We start from the raw sequence: 24,650 nt of genomic DNA on the forward strand, positions 1-24,650 counted from the left end.
GTTATTAAGTTCATTTAAGTACCAAATTAAGCAAAGAGTGGGAGGAAAGACTGATGAAACTATAATCTGATCTCCTGATCCAAGTTTAACCTTGGCTTGGCAGCACTGTCTGGTTTTATACTTATTTTTAATTTAGTAATGCTCTGATGATTTATTTCTGTATTAAAGTCTATTTCACAAAAGCACAAAAAGAAACTACTGTATAAAAAGAAAACGCTCCCTCACAGTTAAAAATGAACCCATTTTACTAGGCATGTAGGAATTTCTTGACTAAGCCAGCCATAAATCAGCAAGAGAAGGACTGCTCAGTGGAAAAAAAGTAGTCATACTACATTGTCTTTCTGCAAGGCTATTCCTTGCTAAAATGGAAAATGTGCCTCTATTGTACAGTCCTGGTAACTAATAGGTCTGCAAAGCTCCTTGGTTTACGTCAAGACCTCCCTAGAAATCTCAACCATAAGTATTTTACTGCATGCAGCATTAAGAGCCCCTTCTGATCGCTGCTTTGCTGTCCCGGATGCAAAGAGACCTTCAGCCTGGTGCCACAGTCCAGTAAAACTATTAATCCTTTATTATCCTTGTCTTCATGAATGCCCAAGTGATTTTCTTTGGCAATAACTGCAAGTCCCCATCCCAAAATCAGCTGGAACAATCTACCATGGCTAGCAGCAAGCCAGCCATCTGCTTCCCCCATCTCCTCATTTCTGTTCCAAAAGTGACTGGAATCTCTCCTCTCCTTCCACTTTCCACTTTATTTTTAGAGCATCCTTCAGTCAGAGCTCATTTCCCCGTCAGTAAGTAATACTGCATATTGTGTGCTTCTCTCTCCTTACAACCACTTTTTCTTCCAGCAGAAATATTATAGCAGAAACATTACACTTATTGACCAGTGGACAGAGAGCTTTACAGCACGAAGAAAACAAAATAGCACGTAGATGAGACAGACTTAGATCCTGAAATTCACTCAGAGGAAGGTGAAATACCTTCATCAAACCTTGTCATCTAAAAGAAAAACAGATGTGGGGTTTTTTTTCCTTCTCTTGGAAATGGTGACCGAATTCATGACTGCCCACATACAAGTGCAGATCCCTACGGACAAAGAGAAAAGACAAAACCCAGTGCTCGTGCAGTTTATTTCTTCTCTATATTTTCCGCCTGCTTCTGAGATGATACCCACACAGCTGTCAACTGAAGCAAAAAGATAAGCCTAAACACTGGGTTGATACAACATTGGTTAGTAAGTGTTCACATCCCTTTCCTTCACCAAAAAAAAAGGAGAAAATGCAATGAGACATCCCAAGTCATTGTGAAAGTTGCAGCTATACTGAGAAGAGAGAATAATATTCAGGGGAACTACTCTCAGCCACCTCATCCTCCATTTTAAAGCAAGTTAACGGCCACTTTTCAAGCTGATATAATTAATGCTATAATAGCAGCACTCACTCTTATGACCAACCATTTGAACTTTCTATGAAAAGCAAACACATGCAGGTAAGAGCAGTTTTTAATGCACACATTTTGCTACATGAATTATTCTGTCCAAACAGCTTCATATCAAAATCTGTGTTACTGTCTCTTCCAGTGCACACAGCCCACTGAGCACCAGGGAACTTCCCAATTCCATCTATACTTGCAGAAAAATATAACAAGCTGCATCACCAAACCCCTTCTTAGTCCCAGCATTTGCTTCTGCCTCTGTTTTGGCCACAAACATTCTCAACACATTCAATAGTTCAACTCCAGTCCCACTCAGGACTGCCACCAGTTCCAAAATCCTAAGTGGCACCTCCCCTGGAGCCTGCAGTTCTTCAACTCTTTTGTTTTTCTGCCTGCATAAAGTCCATACTGCGAGGACTCCACAATACTGCTTCTTGGCACCCTGCCTTAGCAGACTTCCCACACCTAAAGAAAAAATTCTGTCATTGTAATAGCGGAAAAAACCAAAACTTCTTTACCCTAAAAAAGAAGCCAGAAACATGAAATCACACGGTCATTAAATCCCACATGGAATCTGCATTTGTGGAGAATCTCTGCCGAGCTCTGGGAAACCTGTCAGATGCTCTTTTCTCCCAGGGATGGACTTGACAAGAACATCACACTAAAAAGGGAGCATGAGAAGGCAATTATAAAGTGCACATTTGTGAAAATGATTGACGGCTTTTCTAATTGCAAAGAAAAATAGAGCTGTGGTGGTGACAGCAGTGATGGTAACAGAATGGCCTTTGCAGACATCAATCTAATGCTTAGCAGAGGAAAGAGCTCTTTTCAAAACACCTCCAAGCAGTGACTTTGGGAAGAATTTACAAAGGCTAGCAAACCTGAGCCTCCCTCTCTCCAGGGAGTGACGAACCTCTCCAGAGGCTGATCCAGATGCAGGATGCCTACCATGAAGGAGCCCACCCCTCTCTGCCCAACCCATGCCAAGCCAGGATGCCCACCTTCTCCCAGCACCGAAACCTCCTCTTCAGCCGAGTTCTCCCATTCAGACAAACCAGCTTGCTGCAACTACAAAACTCTGAGGTCTTATGGCACCATGCAAAGCCGCTGACAGCTCTTTACTTAAATATTTCATATCTTCCCCCCTCCCCCCCAAACTATTTCTTCCTAAAGGAAAACCACAGAGTGACAGAAAGGATAAGGAAGGAGAAGGACATGCTACGCTGGCGTTCAAGCAGTGATGCTATACTATCAGCTAGTGCTACACGCTGTGCTGGGTTAATAGAGACACCACACCAGACTATTACTACTGCCTCCACGCTTGCAAATTTAAAGACAGGACTAAACAAGGGAGGGGACAGGCTGTATGGCAGGGGAAAGGACTGCTCCCCCTGGGACAGACAAGCCCAGTGCAGAGACCAGCCTCCAGCCCTCCTTACAGACAGCCAATTTCTTTGCTTCAATGCAGCAGGCTTGAGCCAGGTCCCTCTCCCCCCAAAAAAAGAGGTGAGTTTGCCCAGGCATTAATCAGAGCAAAGCGAGCGCTAGTCAGATCAAGCTAAGAACAAGCTCAACCTGACTGCTCATTAGCAAGTACCTGCTTGTCTTCTAAGGAGCAGAACAGCTACAAGGCAAACAGGATCTAAGAAAGGTATTCATTAAACACCATAGTGCCCAGCACAGAAAAACCAGCCTTCCTCAACTGTCACATTGAGGCAGACTCGGCCAGAGAGCTCATCAGAGCAAACTCTGCTCCCAGCCTCCCGTTTCCCCGGAACAGTCTTTTGGTCTCCTCAGATCCTTTTGAGACTGGAAGCACAGCAGGTTTCTGATTTGGGGACCCCAAAAACCTTAATGAGCCATGAGGACTCCTCTCCACACTATCCTTCCTCCATGTGGGATTCAAATACATGAGCTGAAGCAGTGGGGCTCATGCTGGGGAAGGAGGAGCAGTGATGACCCAGCACCTCACAAAACCCTTTAGGATCAGCACAGCTGATGCTCTTCCATAAAGCTTCTACAAATGCTGTTGTGGTTTAACAAGCCAGCAGTGCTTCTGCAGGTAGGCAGCCTCTCCAATTGCAGCGCAAAGCCAGATACCAGGTGGTCACTACATGCAGTCATTTAAAAGCATTAATAAGAGCTGCATTCTGGAGCCTCAGAAAACCAGCAACTAAAACATATTCAAATGTGTTTTCATGTACTTATGAATGCAAAAAATCACTGGCAATGATATTGTCTACCAGTCCTCAATCTGTTCTTCGAATGAGCCCAATGCACATAACTCCATCAAGGGCCATACAAGACCAGCCTGGCTGCAGAAGGCAGCAAATACCAGCTTTTCAGTTGTTCTTCCCTGAAGACAGGGAGGCAGGGAGAGGGTGGGTGCACCCCTGTGTATGAGGGTAGGAGATCACCACCCTGGAGTACTGTGCCTCCAGGAACCCAACAGCCAGTCTCCTGTCAAAGCCTGAAACACTCTTCTTAATTCCAACCTGTGATGCTTGGTTTGAAGTTTGAGCTTCTCTGATGTGTCACTTACCGTGACAAATGACGGGGCCGTGGGGACTGTGTTCTGGAGACAAGCAGTCTCTTTCAAAGCTTGGTGTTCAGCAGTGATTCTTCCATCCACAGGATGTGCGTGCACGGCCCACCGTGGAGAACAGCAGTGCTTGCTAGAGAACAAACCTGCACCTAACAAATAGTGCTCTCAAAGCTACTGCTTGATCCAGGCATGAATTGACTGTAAAACAAATCCTCCCAGGAAAGTCCTGTCTTCAGAGTAAATGGTGATTGACTGGAGAGGGCTGGCAGCCAGGACATCTATCACGCATGCCAGGCCATCCACAGAGTCACCCCTCTCTGCTGCCACCAAATCACACCCTACCTACAGCTGTGCTCTGTCACTTTATCCCCTCCCCTTACTCTCTAGGTGACTTTTACCTTATCAGATGTCCTTCCACATCACCAAGGTCCTCAAGATCCCACAACATTTGTTTCTGGAGCTGCTGGTCCACACCAGCCCGCTAGCCTGGACCCACTCTTACACGTGCCACAGCCAAAGTAGCAGGCAGGGGGCTGCAGCCCTGCGCAAGGAGATTTGTGGTCTTGATCCTACCCCACTGCAAAGCAAAAAGCCACCATGCAGCCTAACTGGCAATGTTACCTCCAACTTCCCCGAGAAGCTCTAAGAAATCAAACAGAAATGCCAGAATTTTAAAATACTCAAAGAGCTAAATTTTCAGAAAACTGCATACAGACAGGCTCAGCAGTGACCTAAACGAGTGACAGCAGCAGAACCATCAGGAACTCACAAAACTGTCCTTCCCCAGCTTTTTTGACTTGCAGATTTCCAGACCTGTGTGTTTGCCCTGGAAACCTGGGATGACGAGTGATGGCTACAGCTGGCCAGGCTTGCCAGCGCAGAGACCAGGCACTTGCAACTGCCACAGATGGCTGAAGCAAGCACATCAAGACACGACTGCAGGCTTCTGCTCTGTGCCTGAAAGCCTGTGTTTAACGGACACCCCCCAAGATACATTTTGCCCATTAAACACACGATGTGCAAGCCTGCTGCTCGCACCCATGTGTGTTACAAGCACAGTGAAAGCATTTAGAGATTTAACCTTGAGAAGATTTAATTTAGACTATCCAACACAGAGCAAGCAGCAAGTCGATGCTCTGGGCAGGGAAAGAGCAGGATAGTTTATAAAAGCATCCCATGCTCCCAAGCAGAGGCATCTGGGAGCTCCCAGGCATCAACCACTTATTGCTTCAACTGATGGATATGATAATAAGGATCTATTTTTCCTTTAATTTAAACTATGCCTATTTATGCACCACTGACTGAAAAAGACAGTGAATTAAAGTGCACATGAAAGAAAATCATAGCCCTCAGCACTTGCTCTCAAACACTCTTTTAAGTTTGTTTGATGAAGGGCTGCTATATTTTGTCACCGAGCGCAATCGGCTCGATTATCACTTCTTTGTTTTGAATACCCACCTCCGATGTCATTAAATACTTGCTTCTTAATGAGAATAGATTGGTTCTGGCCAATAAATCACTTAAATGCCATCTGTCAAAATAAAAAGAAATTCAAAGAGCCAAATTCCCCCAACTCCTTTTTGCATATTTTCCCCTCGGTTTCGGATTTAGAGAGAAAAGACGTTTATACAATCCATCAACAGCAGCTTTCTCCTAGAAGTGTGAACAAACCACAGAAAAGGCTCCATTTGGCTTTGACTTGCAAAACCACTTCATGGACTACTTTGAAACAATTCAGTCAGCAGGATATGAGCTCTGTATATTGGTGCTGCCCCAGATTGTTTTGTTTTTATTCATAAGATTATTTCGGTGAAAACAGGCTGACTGAAGCTTAATTTTACTAGCAATTGTTAAATAATTCAATACCCATCTTTTCTGTCTCTTTAATGCCTCTGAAAAATCAAAACCCTTCACAAATTAAAGGCCAAATCCTGTTTACTCTTTCCTTTTCTAAAGCAATTTTGACATCAATAAAGGCTGTTTTTGTGACTTGGGCTCAGATTAAAAGTTCTGTCTGTGCAAGTTTTTGTTTTTTGGTTTTGTTTTTGTTGGTTTGGTTTTTTTTAAATCAGGAGCATGCTTTTTTTTTTTCTTTTTAATCAAAATACTTCTCTTATGCAAAGCTTCAAAAATACAATGGCAAATGCTTCCAGTATGGCCAGCTTGCTCGCTTTATAGAAATGGATTACATTAACATTTTATACCAGTAAACTCTGACTCCCTCCAGGAAGGAGGATTTGCTCCCTTCCCTGCTCCCTCCACTCACCTCCTGAAGGATCAAGCCCTCAGGCTAATTGTCCCTCCCCCACTTTTAAAGGCTCTTCAGGAAGAAGACTTGCTGACTTCGGTGCTCGAAGGACTTTAAGTTTTACCTGCAATAACGCCTTCAGTATGGCAAAGAGTGGTGGTTTCACAGCTCTGAGCCCCACACAAAGCTTTGAAGGGCTCCTGGCTGCAATGGGGGGTTAAATCTGCACCAAGCTGGCCTGAAGGCTCAGAACTCAAGGGATGGGTCTCCTCCGACACAGGTGAAACACAGCCTTCTCTGGGGCAGCTATTTAACACTACACCCAAATCCCACTCCATGCTCCAAAATGGTCTACCTAAAAAGTGTACAAATGCTGCCTTTTCAAGGTCACTTGGCCAAACCAGCCAAGCATGAGCCCATTTGGATCCCTCCGTTGTTTCCATACCATGACACAGTAGCATCTATGATGACAACATTGGGCATGATGCTCAGAAGCTGCAGAAACACTGATCCTTTGCTCCAGAAGCTTATCTCCAGTTTACAGAAAAATCACATGGCTTATAGGGTCCACTCCCAAGCCCTGGTGTTTGGTGGGAACCTTGCCATGTTTCAGTGACATTTGGTTCAACCCCAGCTTCTGGATGCAACCAACATTTGCAATCCCAAGTACAGTCTTACAAAATTAAAAAAAATCTGAAATGAGATGCAGCACTAACATACATGGAGATAGCTGGTCATCACATGGGCTACTGCTAAACAAGCTACATATGCTTAAATCTCAGGTGCACCTTCAGCAGAGGCTTTATAGTCTTTCAAGCAGTGACATAAACCAGTTCATCTTGTAAAACATGACACTATTACAAATTATTAGACACACTTCTTTTACGCTTTGCACTAAATTATGTAATGTTAAAATTGACCAGATGAAGAATTCATCATAAAAAGGCATGACACCAGCAATCTGAGCCTTGAAACATCCAAAGCTCATGGCAGGTTTCTCACACCACAGGGAATCTCTGTGAAGTTTAAGAGCTTAAAATTAGCACACTAGTGAGTGAAAGTCACTTTGTACAGTAAGTTGAGGTTAACTTCTCCCCAATGCCTTTAAAATAAAAATCAAGAAAGCCAATTAAATGTGGGGGGGTTTTAATCCATGGCCTCAAATCATCACCTAAAAAACCTCATGAATAAAAGGAAAACACAAACTGAAAAAAACTTTAAAGTTCTTGTTAAAGTACTTGTGAAGCTGGTAAAGCACTTGATGGTTTTAATTTAATCCAGAGGTGGATGACAAAGTTATTCAGGTCATGATTCTGACCTAAATCTTCCCTCTCCTAGATTCTGAGCCCAAACAAGACTGCCCCAAATTAAACACTGATAGAAAAAAAATCCCTCCATTTCTTCTTCTGTTAGCTTGTTCTCAACTTTTCAGAGACCTCCATTCTCCATGCCAGCCAGGAGTGACCAGACCTTAAGAGCCACATACTTGGAAGCATGAGTCTTCAGCAGCCACACTAAGGACAGCTGGGATTTGATTTATTCAGATGTTTACATGAGAAGATGCTTGTAGAAGCTCTTTTTCCAGAAGCACTACCAAAACATTGCCTGTAGAAGAACGGCCGTATTGTTCCCATGCCGGACTAAGGTCTGGTCCAATGTACTTTGAGGCCGCAGGAATTTTTGGTATAAACCTGACAGTACGATGCTGACCTCCTGTACACGCAACTGCAGTGCGTATAGGGTTTGGAGAAGAATCAGACTTCAAGAAAAAGAAAGCGTGTGAGTGGTCAACACAGAACTTTGCTTTCTTTGAGCTGCTTAAGAAAAGGGGCTTTAGAGACTGAGATGGATCACCAGTACCATTATTTTATCTTTGGTTTTGATTTAAATTTTATATGAAGCCATTAAAGAGCGCCATAAGCGTTCTGCAGCTGTTGTGACATTCAAGCACATCCAGTTCCTCTAAGCAAACACCTGCATGCAAGCATCTTCTCAGACATACCAGGTGAGGTTTCCAAACACAAGTTATCATTATCAGCCCACGTCTGGCTCCTATGGAAATCAGCTTTCCCCTTGACTTCCAAAGCAGCTACACCAGAAGAGTGAGAACATTTTTACAACTGTCTTCATACAGAAACAGGAATCTTCCTGCAGTTCGTAGATGCTAAAGTCAGGAAGTATTAATTTTAAAAATATTCAGCATTTTGTACAAACTGTTTTCTAGGGAGTTTGAGATCTTTCAAAACAAACCAGCAGAAACCCAGGAAATAATCCCTGAAATGCTGCCCTGTCGTCACATGCCAGGTATGTTTAACAGTCTGCAACATCTCTGAGTTGCTGGATGCCTTCTGATAAACTACCACACTGAGTACTCAAATGTTGGTGAAAATATTTATACTAGTTAAGCAAGCCTGTCTAAACCTATCTGTCGAGGTTTTAATGTGCTGCCGTAACATGCTAATCCCTGCAAAGGTGGGGACGCACTACAGGAGCAAGTTGTCCCAGACAACTAGATCCACTTGCATCATTTTGTGTGGCTGCAGAGGTTATTCCTGAGAGCCCTTTTACTCCTGTGGCTATTTCAAGGTTCATACATTTCCTGTGTGGACAAAAGTTTCAGGCTGTAACACTTGTCTGGAAGAGGTCTCAGTGGTTAGACTAAAAGAGGAAGGAACACACCATTTATTTAATTAAAACAAAGAAAACACTAAGACTTTATGCTTTTGAAAGCCATCATAGGATGATGGCTGCTGGAAGCACTAAGGAAAAACAATAGCTAGTGGTTTCTGGAATTAAATATATATATAAATACATATAAATTTATATATAAAAAAATATATATAACAATAATATCACCACAAATCCCTATGGTCTTACTGCAAATGAAATTCACAGCAACCAGAGTGGGAGACCTCAGTACCATCTGCAGTCTATAACTGAGGGAACAGGTTATATTAAACACCGAAAGCATTTTGTTAAGCAATAGAAGTAGGCACCTTCTCTCCACTCATGTGTCATATTTAATAACCTAAAACCCCTCTGGTTTTTTCCATTTCGACCTCTGCATCATTTACACAACTGGGGTGAGAGTTTGCTCTTTCATAACTACATTGCAAGAGCAAATTCATTAGTATTTGTGAGGCAGGTAATTGGGTAGGTTAATTCAAACTATTTTCATCTTTAAAAACCCCCAAACCTAACAGCCTTTCTATTCTTTTACAATCCATAACTCTCAAAACCGGTTTCCTCCTCACAGTGATCTTAATACTAATTAAATGAGCTTTTGTCTTCCAACACCAATAAAGATTAAGTACCACATAAAACAGCTGCAGCAAAGCCCCATCCAAAGTCCAATTTAACCTGCTAGCTGGTTCCCAGCTGGCATCCCGTGCACTGCATGCTTGGAAAAAGGCTTTTTTGTCATCTCTGAAGTCACACGAGGACTTCTCCTTCAGCCCCAACACATTATGGGGTGTTGCTAACTAATGGAGCTATTCAGCAGTGCTTTGCTTCTTGGACTCAACCGATCTGCCCAGCCAAGGGTGGAAAATACAAAAAGAAAGTCGGGAAATGCATTATATTCTAAATAATCTATCATTTGGGAACAGTGGAGTCACAGCACTGTCGATGGACTCACCAACCAAGCAGCAAAGATTCAAGTTTCTTTTCTCTCTGGTAGGATATGTGAACTCGTGCCAGTCGAAAAGCACTGCAACCCCAATTTCCATGCTCAGGTAAGTGTCCCTCGTCCTCAAGGCTGCTTAATATGCAATATCTGCTTGCTTGGCTTCTTGAAGAGACACAGATGCAAGAGTGCATTTAATTGTTTTCCTGAATCAGACCCCTGGAGCCATCAATATCTCACATATGTAATTATAAATCATGAGTCTTGCAACTGAAGCACAATCAGCACATCTAAGCCATAAAACTTCCAGATATCAGCAATTTCTCCAAAGCTGCTTTTTGACAAAACCTGATGCAGCATGAACTAAGTCAGGCAGAAGAAACCACTGGCATTGAGGTTCACAGCTCACTGGTGCTGCGGGATTGGACGGGCTCCAGACCCCAAGAAGCCCCCAAAACCCTCAGGCTCTGCCAGGTGGGAAATGAATCATTCCTGGAGATCATGAGGAGGTAGATCCCACTCTGGGATACTCCAAGTCCAGATCAGGTCATCATTCTGCAATTTCACAGCATTTCCAAAGACCATTTTTTTGACTTCTCAACAGGACACAGAAAGTGTCAGCTTTCTTCCATTTTTTTGTTGACATAGAGGCTTTCTGGACTCTCAGTAAACTCTGATCAATGTATATCACTAATAACAAAGGACTGGATAAATCCTGGCTGCATGTCCTAGAGCAAAGTATGTCCAGATATGTAATGCAAGCATGTATTCATTTATACACACACGTTAGCACCATTTGAACTAGGAAATGAAAACATCTCTGCAAGAGCTCACGCTGATGAAGATCGGGATCCTACAAGATGACCATTTCAAATGTCACTTACTGTCTGCCTCTTCTGTGAGGACTAATTTAGACATGATACACTACGCTGCAATCACAATTTTATCTTCTGGGCAGAGGTAATCAGAGGAAGTCTGTAACCCTGGCAAGGAAAGTATAGCTGTGCAATGCATGCACGACTGAGTGCTAAGACTGAGGGTATCTTTGCCTATCAGGATTTTAAATGTTCATGGAAAAAAAAATACAAAAGAAGATGTATTACAGAATACAGGTGTTACACCAGCATCCCTCCCAGGCATTAAGAGAGACTACTACTTGTGGGGAAATTATTGGATAAAACAGGAGCCTGGAGCCAGTTTGAGACTGGGCCATATTTTAGATGGGTTTCATGCCATCAGCTCTCTTTGCCTGGATAATTATATCTTGTGAATTATCCATGAGAGAAAATTGCTTTCAAACGTATTCAACACAGCTGTCTGTCTCCAGTCTCTGCTGCTGAGTATTTGGTAGGGGCTGACACACTGGGACTCACAAGCACACTGGAGCACCTCTCACAGGCAAAGGAACTTCTCTTGGGGCTGCCATAATCCCCATGCGCTGAGACAGTAAAGCCAAAAAAAGGAATAAACTGCCTTACTTCACTCCCACTCTCATCCTAAAAAGTCTCTAAAAACCTAATGTACCTCTGTATACTATAATTTCAGAATTTCCTCTAATCCCATGCATAATTACATGGAGCAGTGCACTGGCATCCCTTTCATGCAAATACTGCCATAAAGTGCATAGTTTTCATAGCATTATATGACAAAAAAATAACTTTAGTCATTTATTTCTGGTCTGTGTGTGGTTACACAACATAATGCAATGAGACAGTATTTTTCATTAGCTTTTTGTTGTGGACACTACCCATTTATCTTTCTCATAATCCTTCCCCCAGTGCATGTTAACAATGTTATTTTAGTAAGTTGTTTAATTATTTAACATCGCTGGGAGGCTACTGGGTTTGTTACAGAAGCCCTTTCCCAGAGCACGCTTTGGAGGCAGTGCCCTTCCACCCTGGCTCACTTTAACCCCCAAGACCCGATTCCCACACACCGTGGCCTCAAGCAGCAGTGTCCACATCACAGGTGCCTTTAACAAAGTCAAAGTGGATGATCATGACATGCATCCTTGTTGCTGCCAGTTGAGTGTCTCTGTAAGCCCTCTCTGATCTCCAATTCGTTGGCGGTCCAACTCAGCAGTGGTGAAGAGCTGAGCAGGCAGACCCTCAGGATTACAGGGCTGCAGATGCTGTGGGGCTCATGGGACATAACCCACACTAAGGTTATGTCTCTGAAAGGGGATGCAACTGGTGCAGAAAGGTTGCAGGAACCCCAGAGCAGACTGATAAACCTCTTGCACCTCCCAGCTCCTCCTAAGCAGTAAACTGCTTGCAGTCTGCTTAAATGCAGAAATATGATGCTCAACATCCTGTCCACATTTTTAGCAACATCCACTGGAACAACCTAATATGATATTCTGCCCAACAGAAGACAACTTGCATGACAAACCTTTCATTGCTATAGCAGTAGATCAAAAGTACATAAAGCCTCCAGGCAGCACTCACTTGAAGCTTAGCAGTACCTGCTGGCTCTCAGCATTGAGCCAAGGAAAAAAAGCGTGTTGGTAGATCTAGGGACACATGTAAGTGTCCAACATCAGTGTGACCCCATTTGCACTCCTGGCTTTAGCAGCTGCCTTTGTAAACTGGTTCGTATCTGGGGAGCCTGGGGCAAAGTTACATCCTAAAAACCAGATATCCTCCTTGCATTAGGTACTGACCTCCCCACTCTGCCTCTTCACAGCCATCCAACCCTTTGGCTCCCCATAGCTCCTGTCCTCCGTCAATCACTCTTCCTCCCTGCCTCCTTCCCTTCTCATCTCCCCTGCCATCAAACACCAACTTCCACAAAGAAGCCTGTCCCTCCCCATCTGTCTCTGCCACAGCTTGCCCTCCTTAACTGCTCCCCTAAGCACACTGAAACTGAAATTAAAACCGTGTTCTTGTAGGACAATATAACAGAGGGTCATGCCATGTATTTAAATGTCATATTTGGGAGGGTCCAGTTTCCTCAGTGCAGCGTGCCTGACAGTGTTTGAACCACAGCAAGCTCCCAGGGTGGCATCGCAGTCACAAGGGACATCCCATATGCCAAAGCCTGACTGTTTCTCCCAACTACAGAAGTTTAGTCTAATAAAAGAGGTTGTTCTTCCCTGCAACACTTTGACTTTTATGTCCACTGGCTGAGAAAGGCTTATCCCAACAGAGACAGTCCACTTCTATCATTCTCCAGAGGCACCAGTTTAGGCACCAGAGTCACGCTGCCATAGGGACTACTAGCACCACATTGCTCACACCTCACGTGCAAAGGCTTTTGAATTCCTCAGCTTCTCCTTCTGTATACCCCAGCCATTCAGCCCTTCCTTTAACAAGTCCAGCAGCTTGCATTTGGTTAAAATAACTGTTTATTCCTCAAAGACCTGATTCCTGTCCAGAATAAACTGTCAATTCCTCCACTGATGGCTGAATATGCTGTCTGGAACAAGGGAGCACAAAGGAATAAAAAAGGTCTGTGTATAAATGGGAATAGACCTAATTTCAGCTTCCAGGGATTATATCATTGACCAAAGCACAGCTATTTTGGTTCAGGATTCAGATCGGGTATGGATTTGCACATATGCATCTCTTATATACCTGAGGACAAGCCTTTGCCATATTAACCAAGTTAGGAGCAATATATCCTATTCGCCTGACCAGAAAACTACTCCTGATCATAGCATCAGTTCTGGTATTTAGGGGCTGTCATGGAAAAAAATCATTGACCTCTGCACACAGAGCAGCCCCAGTCTCCCACCCACACTGAGCTATTCCCTCCCCTCCTGCTTTTGTTTTGTCAAACTGGGCTTGTCCCACACCTGAAGTTTGGAAGGGCTGGGGCAACATTTCAGAGCTGCCAAGCTTGTAAACTGAAGTGTTAGAACAACCTAAGATACATTTTTACAAAGTTTGCCCTGAGAGGAGACTTAATACTTATTCAAGAAAAGAAAGCACTGTATTTCATGAATTCATGCTCAGTTCATTACACAGGAATAATCACCTCATTCCTTATAATTTGCAAAAACTTAATGCTGTAATTAAGGTAAAGCAACTTTATCATACGGAGTTAAACATAAGACTGTACAAATCTACACAGTTCCTATACTTCCCCAGTGTTTTTGCATATTGTTACCAAATAATAACCCCTTCCAAATCCCTTCACCCTAGCAAAACCCTTCCTGGCTTGTGTTACAGCCTCTCTGAGCTAGCTCATGTTATGATACTATATCCAACCTCTCTAAGCTGGCTTCCTCACCTTATCTTTCTGTATTTTGCTTCATTGCAGCTCGCTGACGGAGAGCAAGCAGCCCCCAGGCTCCGCAACGTACCTGATGGGCAGCGAGGGGTCTCCGGCATCCCACCAGTCCTTGGGGGGGCTGATGTACATGCACCACAGCTCCCAGCTGTACCCATGGGCAGAGTTCTCATAACGCTGCACCTCAAAGTTGTCCTGCTTGATGTTGTCTATGGAGGGAAGAATGACCCTTCTCCGATTTTCCTGAATTCGCGAAAGCACCGGCTCAGCCCTGAGTGGTAAAAAGAAGCAAAGCGCAGGAAGAGACTGTTAATTTCTCCCATAATTTGCAGATGGACACTGTAGCTTTCTTACAGCTTGTGCACTTAAAGGAGGTTAGGAAAATAGACGTTCTTGTCACCATTCAGTAAATAGAAGGGGAATAACATGGATTCCTCTCTCCCATTCACAAGTGGCATCATGTCTTCACAGAGACACAGCAAAACCCAGCCAAACGAGCCCGGAGACCATCACAAGGCTCCCTGCAGAGTCAGTGAGTAACTCCAGATTGCAATGCACCAGCCTCTGTCTCACCCTTCCACTTGTCCATGCTTTTATCAGCACACAAATCGCACAGAGGCAAAGCGTTCGCACTGCCAAGTTTAAAAGGTTATTTCTGAAAGGCTTGCCAAGCTTTGTCAGCCACGAGGGAGATGCTGCAAGAGGCTTCAGTGCTTCCACGTGATAGGATTTCCCACCCAGACACGTCCCCTGCATGGAGCTGCCATTGGAACATAGGGGCCAGCTGCTGTGCACGGAGCTCAGGTAGCTGCAGCCCTCGAGGTTTGGGGAGTTTTAGTGCTCTCCTACACAACTGACTAACAAGTTCATGGACCAGCTGAAGCTTTCAGCACAAGGAAAGGACTATTTTCACAAACTAAGGCGTTAAGTTGTGGAAATGAATTAAAGCCTCTGAAACTGGACTTTATCTTTTCCTGCAGAGCTAGTACACTACATTTTCTCTGGTGTGATGGTTTAAAAAAGAACTATTAAATAAGAATTCCATATTCTGAACTTCTTAATTTTCAAAATGTCCATGTTTTTAAGCTAAGCTCTCCTGACGTCGTTACTAAGGTAGCAAATGAAATCAGACAATACATTAACTAGGGGCCAGTTTTGCAGCATAGGCCAACTGTACAGCCAGGAGCTGCTCCGAGAAGGTGCTCAATGACCACCTGGAGACACTTTCCATACAAGACTATGGACCATCAAAAGAAACAGGCTCAAGATGGACAGCAAGGCGTTAGCTCTTTCCACAGTGGGTAAGTTAAGCTGTGGAGCGTCTTTACCCAAGGATGCTGTAAATGCTTTAAGTTTATGTGGGCCCAATAGACAATAGGAAAAAATTCAGGAGAAATGCAGTGAGGGTTTCTAAATACACACACACTGTGTCATCCTCGCATCTGCAAATTGTTAGACCTCAGTAGCATCCTCTGAAGGAATTTCATGTGCTGGCCCTGCCCGTTTATGCTTTCCTAGGCTTCTGGCTATGGTTAGTGTCACAACATGAGGCTAGACAGGCTCCTGGTTTGCTGCAACACAGCTGTTCTCAGGTATTTCTGTTCCACCTGGATAGTTAACCTGTGTAAAGCTGTAATACACATCTGCAGGGTAACTGCACACAGACTCCTGTGCTGTCATGCATGAGTGGACATCCTGCATAAAAACACAATCCACAGGCTGGGAAACCTGGCTCAAAAACTTCCCTTCTGTAAAGCAAGGCCACGAAGGGTGCATTTTGTTTAAATCATGCTTTAACTAGTACAGACTGCCCCCAAATCCAAAAAAAACATGCCCCTGGGCAGAACAGGGTAAATTCTTAAAAGTAGGGTCTTTCTTTCCTTAGGACACAGTTTGAGGACTCTATAGCTACCAAATTCATCTCTGGGACACTCAAATGTATTCAGAGCAGAGGGTGTACTCAGCCTTACCTCTGCAGCCCAAGAGCCACTGATTGCCCTGGGCTCAGTCTGCCAAGACAAACAGTTAACTTGCACGCTTGGTGTCTCCAGCAACAGCAGCGGGTACATAAGACCAGAGTGAGTCAAGCCCACACTGCAGAAAAGCTCATTCTATCCCTAGAAAAGATGCTTCAAGAGCTCAGTAAATGGGAGCTTCCTCTGTATATCAATAATATCAGGTGTGAGGACTTAGTGACCTGAAGAGAGGAACATTTAGCTGGGGAAACAGGTATCAACATAAGAAACAGCTCTTAAAGACACCCTTCAGCTGCATTGTCATTACAAAGAATTCAATAATTGTGCAGAACTCTTTGTCTGCAGCTGCTAAAACATTTTTCTTGTGTCTAATTTGAACAGAGTAACATCCACAAGTTAGCTTTTTCTACCTACGCTTTTCTAAACATGAACCATTTACTTCTTATACTTGGTTAGAGAAAAAAAAAGGAAAACCAAACCACTCTCAGGCTCCCCTCATAATCTAGACTCAAACTTAAGCCACTTGAACTCAAATGTTTTGGATCTCACTGAAAAAATCCTTATGAAACATCTTTCACTGCTTCTGCACCTCTGCACTTATTCCTAGCTGCAAAAGAAACAAGTCAATCTAAACCATCTCAGTCTTCCCCTGTGGGATCCAGCTGCAAAGGGCAAGGAAGCAGGAAACACTTTCTCTTTCAATCCCTTGCTGCCTGGGCTTTCTTAAACTTACAGAAATTAGTTAAGGCTAAGGGAATGGGAAACCAACCTGAAAAATATAAACAGGGTGTAAGGGGATAGGCACACATAAAAGGAGGGCATAGAAAAGGATTACAGAAAACAAGGGAAAGGAAATGTTTTCCTTTTATCTTCCCATCATATCTCATCAGTGGCCATGCAGTACAGAAGTAAAACAGGATTAGCAAGACAGTAGACTTGTTTGCAAACACATCCTTACAAAATGATGGACTGTCCCTTGTTTAATGCATTGCGCACACTCTAACCAAGACCTTGAGGCTGAGCACCTACCAGCCAGCAGTGAACTCCACATGAGCATCAAAAAATCCAGTGATCTGGCCAGTGGCAGCTTTCCAGCCTTCAATACGAGCTCGGATAAGGCCTTCCCTCTTCTGGTTGCGCACCACCTTCACGAGGCCTGGGTATCGTTTATTGACGTATTCTTCTAGCGGTGCCTTCAGTTCCTCTAGAGAAGAAGTGTCAGAGAACCCATTGAAAAGGTGCAACAGTTTTCACCTAAAATAAACCCACTTTATTGATGAATACGAGCATAACTTACTGGAGCCACGCATCTCTGAACACCACTGGGAGGGGTTTAATCATTTAGGGTCAATCGATGCTGATTTGCAAAAGACTACCCAATGGTAGACTGACCACAACCCTTACAAAAGAAATTCGAGGTTGCCAAGAACATTGCTGTTGGACGACTAAGGAGCCCAAATGCCACCTTTAAAGGCAAAAGGCAGCAAAAGGCCAGCTAGATTGCCTTGCAATATCTAAGTATCACCCCACTGAAAGACAAGAACAGAAAGAAGTGACCCATGGATACCAAACACTAGTGCTCTGAATATCTGATGGAGATTTTAGCTGAATGGATTGCTAGAAATGTTGCAAAACCCATCTGAAGTAATTTAAACTACATCAAAACTGTGTATGAGCTTCACCATCCTTTTTACTCAGCCGCACTACTACAGTCTTGGCATTTACTATATGTTTTCCAAGCTTTGCCACTAGAAAAGTTGAATTTCCCCCTGTTTTTATGATAGGATGAAAAAGATTTTGGCTTTGTTCAGAAGATCCTCATACAACGTATTTTTTTGTTCATTGGAAACTGCCGATCTGTCAAACTGTTGTCTAAGCCTGTATACGTACTAGGGCTGAGAACGCAATGGATCTGTCAGCCTGCAGTCATTACCAGCATTAAACTTTTTGATAGTTACAAGTGTTGAGTATAAAAGACACACAGAACTTTGAATGTGGAAGCATATGAAAGGTTACAATAAGGGGTAGGTACTAGTATGTTTTTTCAACAAATTTGGAAAAGTGCTAGTGCTCTGCCAGAAACCTTGGTCCTTTTATTTCCTGGTGCATCAGTTAAATGCATAAAGATCTACTGATGAAAAGTACTCTGTAAAAGCTAAGCAATACCACTGTGTACCAACACAGACTCTTAACACCATGAAAGCAGCTCCTGAGAATGTCTTTTACCCCTATGAGGCTCCAGAACAGCAGATAATTAAGATATGGTCCATGACCCCAAATTATAGTCTACTACCCTTCACATATACACTCTCTCCAGAAAAGCAAAGAAAAAAAAACCCAAAAGTCACCATTAATATAGTCCACATGGTAAAATACTTGAGACACATGAGCACGCGTGGGCCTCGACATGAAGGAAACACAGCAATGGAGAGCGAATGAGTAAACAGCAAGTCCCATCTGCTGAGAAATCATCAAAGGAAAAGGGATCATTTGTTCCCTTCCATGCCTTCTTCAGACTGCCTTTCTGGGATGGTTCCCCTCACATATGAATTTCCCAAAAGTCTCATTTCTCTTTTATGCTGAAGTGGGAATAAAAAGAATAAAGCAAATGAGCCCCTTCCTCAATTCAAAGCATCTGCATCACATACGTACATAACTCAGCAACTTCCATTTCATGCTGAGCCACTCAGAGAAAAAACAGTATTTTATGGAGACAACAACTCTCCCAAATGGTTTTAAGGAGACAGAGACACAGATTTTTTGACAGATGAAACCCCACAAGCATAGCACTAGCATCTCATGTGTTTTTGTCAGAAGGTAAGTCATTAATGCTGCAGACCACTGCATTACAGGCTAGACTGAACAATTAAAACAGCTTTCAAATTGGAGTTTTGATCTTAGTTGAGCAAAAACAGGAAAAATCTTCACAGGAATTGTTTAAGCAGCTTGAAGGAGAGCATAGCTCTAGTGAAACGGGGAAGAATTGTAACATCATGTCCCAAAGGCAGTAAAGGGCGAAGCCTGAGAGATTCCTACGCCCACCATGCTGCGTAACAGGCAGCTCCGTCGGAAACACCCAAGGGAGCCACAGCCACATCCTCCTCCTTTCTGAAAGGATGCTGGATGCCAACAGGTGAAGAACTGATCTGCTGAGAGCATGAAGGCCAGTACAGCACACCCCACACCCATGCACCTGCCAAAATAGCACCAGGTGACCACATCCATTTACGAGAAGGGTCAGAGAGAGGATCTGGGGAACTACAGGCCTGTCAGCCTGACCTCGGTACCGCGGAAGATTATGGAACCGTTCGTCTTGAGAACACTCACATGGCAAGTCCAGGACAAGCAGGGGATCGGGCCCAGTCAGCATGGGTTTACAAAAGGCAGGTCCTGCTTGACCAACCTGATCTCCTTCTATGACCAGGTGACCCGCCTAGTGGGTGAGGAAAAGGCTGTGGATGTTATCTACCTGGACTTCAGCAAGGCCTTTGACACTGACTCTCATGGCATACTCCTTGAGAAGCTGGCGTCTCCCGGCTTGGACAAGTGTACTCTTCACTGGGTGAAAAACTGGCTGGCTGGATGACCCCAGAGGGTTGTGTTGAATGGGGTTAAATCCCGTTGGCGACAGGTCACAACTAGTGTTCCCCAGGGCTCAGCGTTGGGCCCGGTTCTGTTTAATATCTTTTATCAATGATTTGGACAAGGGGATTGAGTGCACCCTCAGCAAGTTTGCAGATGACACCAAGTTGGGAGGCAGGGTCGATCTGCTTGAGGGTAGGAAAGCTCTACAAAGAGATCTGGACAGGCTGGATCAATGGGCCGAGGCCAACTGTATGAGTTTCAACAAGGCCAAGTGCTGGGTCCTGCACTTGGGTCACAGCAACCCCATGCAGCGCTACAGGCTTGGGGAAGAGTGGCTGGAAAGCTGTGCAGCAGAGAAAGACCTGGGGGTGCTGGCTGGCAGCCGGCTGAATATGAGCCAGCAGTGTGCCTGGGTGGCCAAGAAGGCCAACGGCATCCTGGCCTGGATCAGAAATAGTGTGGCCAGCAGGAGCAGGGAGGTGATTGTTCCCCTGTACTCAGCACTGGTGAGGCCGCACCTCGAGTACTGTGTTCAGTTTTGGGCCCCTCACTGCAGGAAAGACATTGAGGTGCTGGAGCGTGTCCAGAGAAGGGCAACCAAGCTGGTGAGGGGCCTGGAGCACAAGTCTTATGAGGAGCGGCTGAGGGAGCTGGGGCTGTTCAGTCTGGAGAAAAGGAGGCTGAGGGGAGACCTTATTGCTCTCTACAACTACCTGAAGGGGGGTTGTAGTGAGGTGGGTGCTGGTCTCTTCTGTCAGGTGGCTGGTGATAGGATGAGACAAAATGGCCTCAAGTTGCAGCAAGGGAGATTTAGGTTGGATATTAGGAAAAATTTTTTTACTGAGAGGGTTGTCAGACATTGGAATAGGCTGCCTGGGGAAGTGGTTGAGTCACCATCCTTGGAGGTATTCAAAAAGCACGTAGACAAGGTACTCCAGAACATGGTTTAGTGGGCATGGATGATGGTTGGACTCAATGATCTTGAAGGTCTTTTCCAACCTAAATGATTCTATGATTCTATCATTCTAACTCACCACCCCATTCATTAGCAGAACCCAGAGTGTACCTCTCCTGCCCACAACCCACACTACAAGCATCCTTAACAGGCTGCTGCCCAAGCAGAGAAACACTCAGAGAGACTAAAGCATTAACCAGACACAGGAAATGTGGTTCCAGGCCCTTTCTCCACTAAGGGCTTCCTGCACAACCTTGCACAGATTTCTAGGCTTTGCCTTCTGCCTTCCCTTCCAGTCTGGCTCAGCCCACACAGCACATGCCTTTTGGGTGAGAATTTGCTTTTCTTACATGCCTGGGCAAGCCCTAACAGACAGGATGGCTGCACATCTGTGCTGGCCTTTGCCGGTCTCTCACCATTCTGAGCTGGTTTGCAGCTCTGCAGGAAGAGGGCATAGTGCACAGTGGCTGCTGAGCACTATTTTGGTATTATGAGATACATACGTGGAACTCAACTGGGTGTCCAGCCAGCAGGCACAGGGATGGCATGGGCTTTGTATTTAATTTCTCAGCACATCCAGAAGTGCAGGTGTGGAAAAGCCAGTATTAGGTAACAAAAGTGAAATGCCAGTCTCTGGGAATGCTCTGCAAAACTGCCGTTCAAGTATCAAGTGAGCCTTGGCCCAGATCTCCCCTCACCCCTGAGCAGGACTGATGTGGCTGTCGAAAAGCATCAGCGGAAACTCCAGCACTGGCACAGCCGCACTGTCAGAGCTCCCCTGGTCCTGCAGATGCTGATCCTGCAGGACTAGACATGCTCAGCTCCCTCCATGTGAACTCCAGCAGGCTGGAAATCATAATTCACTCACAAATCTAATCTTAATCCAAGTCGTTTGAAGTCATTCCTAATTTTACCCTGCGTTTTCCTTCACTCAGCAGTCTCTTCATTGAGTGCCATTAGCGTAACAAGAAAACAACCCGTGGCAGGTCTGACGTGCATTGTCAGAATGCATGGCTCCAGGCTAAGGATGCGGAGAGCTGTTGCATTAAGGTCAGTAGCAGCAAAGGTTTTCATCTGTCATATTAACTTATGAAATGTTTCATCCCCAATTGTTGTATCTTCGCAGCACATCCCAGAGCTGTAACAGGAAGGTTGGGAGGTCTGAAGTAGTATACCAGGAATAAAATGACTTGCACTAATGGACAAGTTACCCTTCCTTAAGGAAGTAAGCTTTCATAAAAGCTGGCAACCTCGCCTTTGGATCTGCTATTTTCAGAACGTCATGCAAACTACAGCAGGGGAGAAAGCATCTCGCAGTTTATATAACTGGCTGCCATTCTCCTCACCTCTGCCCTGCACAGGGTCATACCGGTGCTTTCGCCCCTTCAAGCTCATTGCTGAAAATGAGAATATCCACAAGATACTGAGCCAATGATAATTTTAGCATGATAATCAGCCTAGTGTTCATAACCTGAAACTCTGCATGCAAAGTAACAACAAAAAGTCAGGAGCCAAGACGGGAGCAGAGCAGGCACTCCCCAGCTCACCCTCATCCTTCCTAATCAAAGGACCACATATTTAGGCCATGCACTTGTGAGGTATCTGAGTGAGTGGATCTACATGGGCTACACAACCAGTAATTTGATCCAAACTAAGCTCTGCAATGGAATCTAGAGACTCCTTTCTCTTCTGTACCCTATGGCACTCTTCCCGCTGCACTCACATGTCCTTTGAGGAAGCCTGCTGGACCATCCTTCAGAGCACACCCACATCATTCTTAAGTCATGTTTATTAAGGATGCAATCAATATTTGCACATGGAGGTCTTTGCCAGCTTGCACGAGCTACTTCCAGGGAAGAATTGCAGAGAGAAACCCTACTGAAAATGCCAGCAGGTTCAATTTCAATCCTGCCTTTTGTTCTCCATCTGTCCATATTGATCTTCACTGAAGGGCAAGTCCAAGGAACTAGAATCCAATAGACCTGTTGCTCTATTAAAAAACTCATCTGCCAGCTGCAATGACTTAAGTTATCTATTGCAAAGTATTTTGTCACCTACATGAGCTTCCTGGGAAATAGGCCTGCCAGAGAAATTGAACCACCTAATGCCACTGAAAGTAACCATGTCACAGACATTAGCCCTGAAGCAACTGCAGGAACATCCACTGCTCAGTGCTTCACAATGCAAATCCTGCCCAAATCTCCCCAAATCCTGTTGAAGTCCACAGAACTAAAGATGGGAACTGCGTGTTGCCACACAAAGAAAGGAGCAAAGACCAATGGCACCAGAGGAGCTCAAGGAACTACCAACAGCAAAAAGTTTCTTATACAACAATGCCTGAGTAGTCCTAGGCAGCATACCGTACATCCTCTACACCCCTAAAGAAAACATAGTTGTGTTTGCCAGGCTAGGCTGGGTGGGAAAAGTCTACAGAGCCCAAGGCTGTTATCAGAAACACTGAAGGTTGGAGGACACAGGAGTCAGGGCTGGGAGTGTTCCAGTGCCATGGGAGACACCAGTCCTCCCTTGTCCAATGCTCTTGCCTGCCTGAAACACCAAAGCCATCACGGGTTGGATTTCTGCAGCACGAACTCACAAAAGAAACTCCTTCAACAGGCAATGAATGAATATGAGAACTTTTGCAGCAAGACTCAGAACCAGGTGAGTCTTTGAAGCTTTTTGCCTGCAGATATTGAAGAGGAAACTGTGAAAAGGGAAGCAGGTGCATGACTCAATTCTCATACAGGGTTACAGGCAAAGCTGGTCTCACTAGGTGCATTCAGCTGCAAGCCTCTCATGCATTTGGTTCACCAAAAGCCAAATAGAGACAAACCAAGCAGGTTTGCTGCTCTCCTCCACACCTTGGCAGGGCCTTAAAGCCTCCGACCTGAACATCAGCGGGACAGCACCAGGTCAGTTGCAATTAAGCAACCCATCTTTAGTTTGGAATAATTAGGCACTTGGGTTGGACCAGCACCTAGGAAAAGCTGAGATATGATTCAGCTTTTTGCAGTTGTTAAAACCGTCCTCTAAACACAAACACACACCAAACACAAGAGAGCCAGCTCCCGGGAGAGCATGCACAAACCGCTGTTGTTGCTGTTGAAATGAGCTGCAAATTGCTGTTGAAATGAGCTGCAAAACAAGAAAGCGATGTATCAAGTTAGAGCTAATACATTACACCGAGGTAAATTACAACCCATAGCATGTCTCCCTGAGTGTAGCCAGCTCCGTTAAGCAGTCCTTTATCCAAAGGTTTTCTTTTATACTAATAGGTTTGCTTTTCAAAGAGATATTATCCCAGATTAAAAACACTAAAAGACAGCAAAAAAAAAACCACCAAAAAGCAGGTGATGATTAAGCAACAGACTCAGACAAAGTGTGCAGCTGCAAGATAAAGTAACATCTCAGGGGCACATTGCTGCATCCCTCCAACAACCTAGGAAACATGTTATCACTCAGAAACACAACCTGCACACTAGCTTTGTAATTACACTCCTGCAAGAAACACAAACAAAAGCAGCCTCCAAAAAAGTCTTTATGAACTATAATGTGCAGCTCAAGGGAGAAGGGGGGTTGAACTACAACTCCACAAGCTTTTTCCTTCAAGGAGGGATTCCCCCCCCCCCCATTACAATCATTGGTATCTTTTATCTATTTACAGCTTGGATATGAGTAGTCCAAATGACTGTGTTTATTAACTTTTAATCTGTCATTACATACTTTTATTTTGTGCAGTGTTGTTGTACATACCACATTACAACAAAGCTAAGAGCAAGAACCATCTAATGAGTCTTCAGAAGCAGTTTGTTCCAGTCTGAAAACTACAAAACACCCCAAAGTTTTCATCGTGTCTGTGTAACTAGGTAGTGGTCTACCTGAAGGGCAAATAACAGCCGGGGTGCGCAGGTTGTGCAGTTCCTACCTCTATCCCTGGGACTAATTTTAAAACTTGAAGTTGACTTGGAAATCCCAGGCGTCTTTTAATATTTGGTTTGGGAACATGCTTTGCTCTTCAATTACCCATACAAGCTGTATTTCTTCTT

The 24,650-nt window shown here is 44.4% G+C and overlaps 1 protein-coding gene across 1 annotated transcript in view; it reads right to left on the reverse strand.

The window, feature by feature from the left end:
* The window catches only part of GALNT17 (polypeptide N-acetylgalactosaminyltransferase 17), a 218,396-nt gene that overhangs the window by 112,432 nt on the left and 81,314 nt on the right, over positions 1 to 24,650 (reverse strand). The window contains exons 4-5 of the mRNA XM_075032433.1: positions 17,094 to 17,268; positions 14,162 to 14,359 (exon numbers count right to left, since the gene is read on the reverse strand). Coding sequence (XP_074888534.1) covers positions 14,162 to 14,359; positions 17,094 to 17,268 — 373 coding nt within the window. The remainder of the gene's footprint in view (positions 1 to 14,161; positions 14,360 to 17,093; positions 17,269 to 24,650) is intronic.

The sequence above is a fragment of the Buteo buteo genome, chromosome 7 (assembly GCF_964188355.1).
Source record: "Buteo buteo chromosome 7, bButBut1.hap1.1, whole genome shotgun sequence".
Lineage (NCBI taxonomy): Eukaryota > Metazoa > Chordata > Aves > Accipitriformes > Accipitridae > Buteo > Buteo buteo.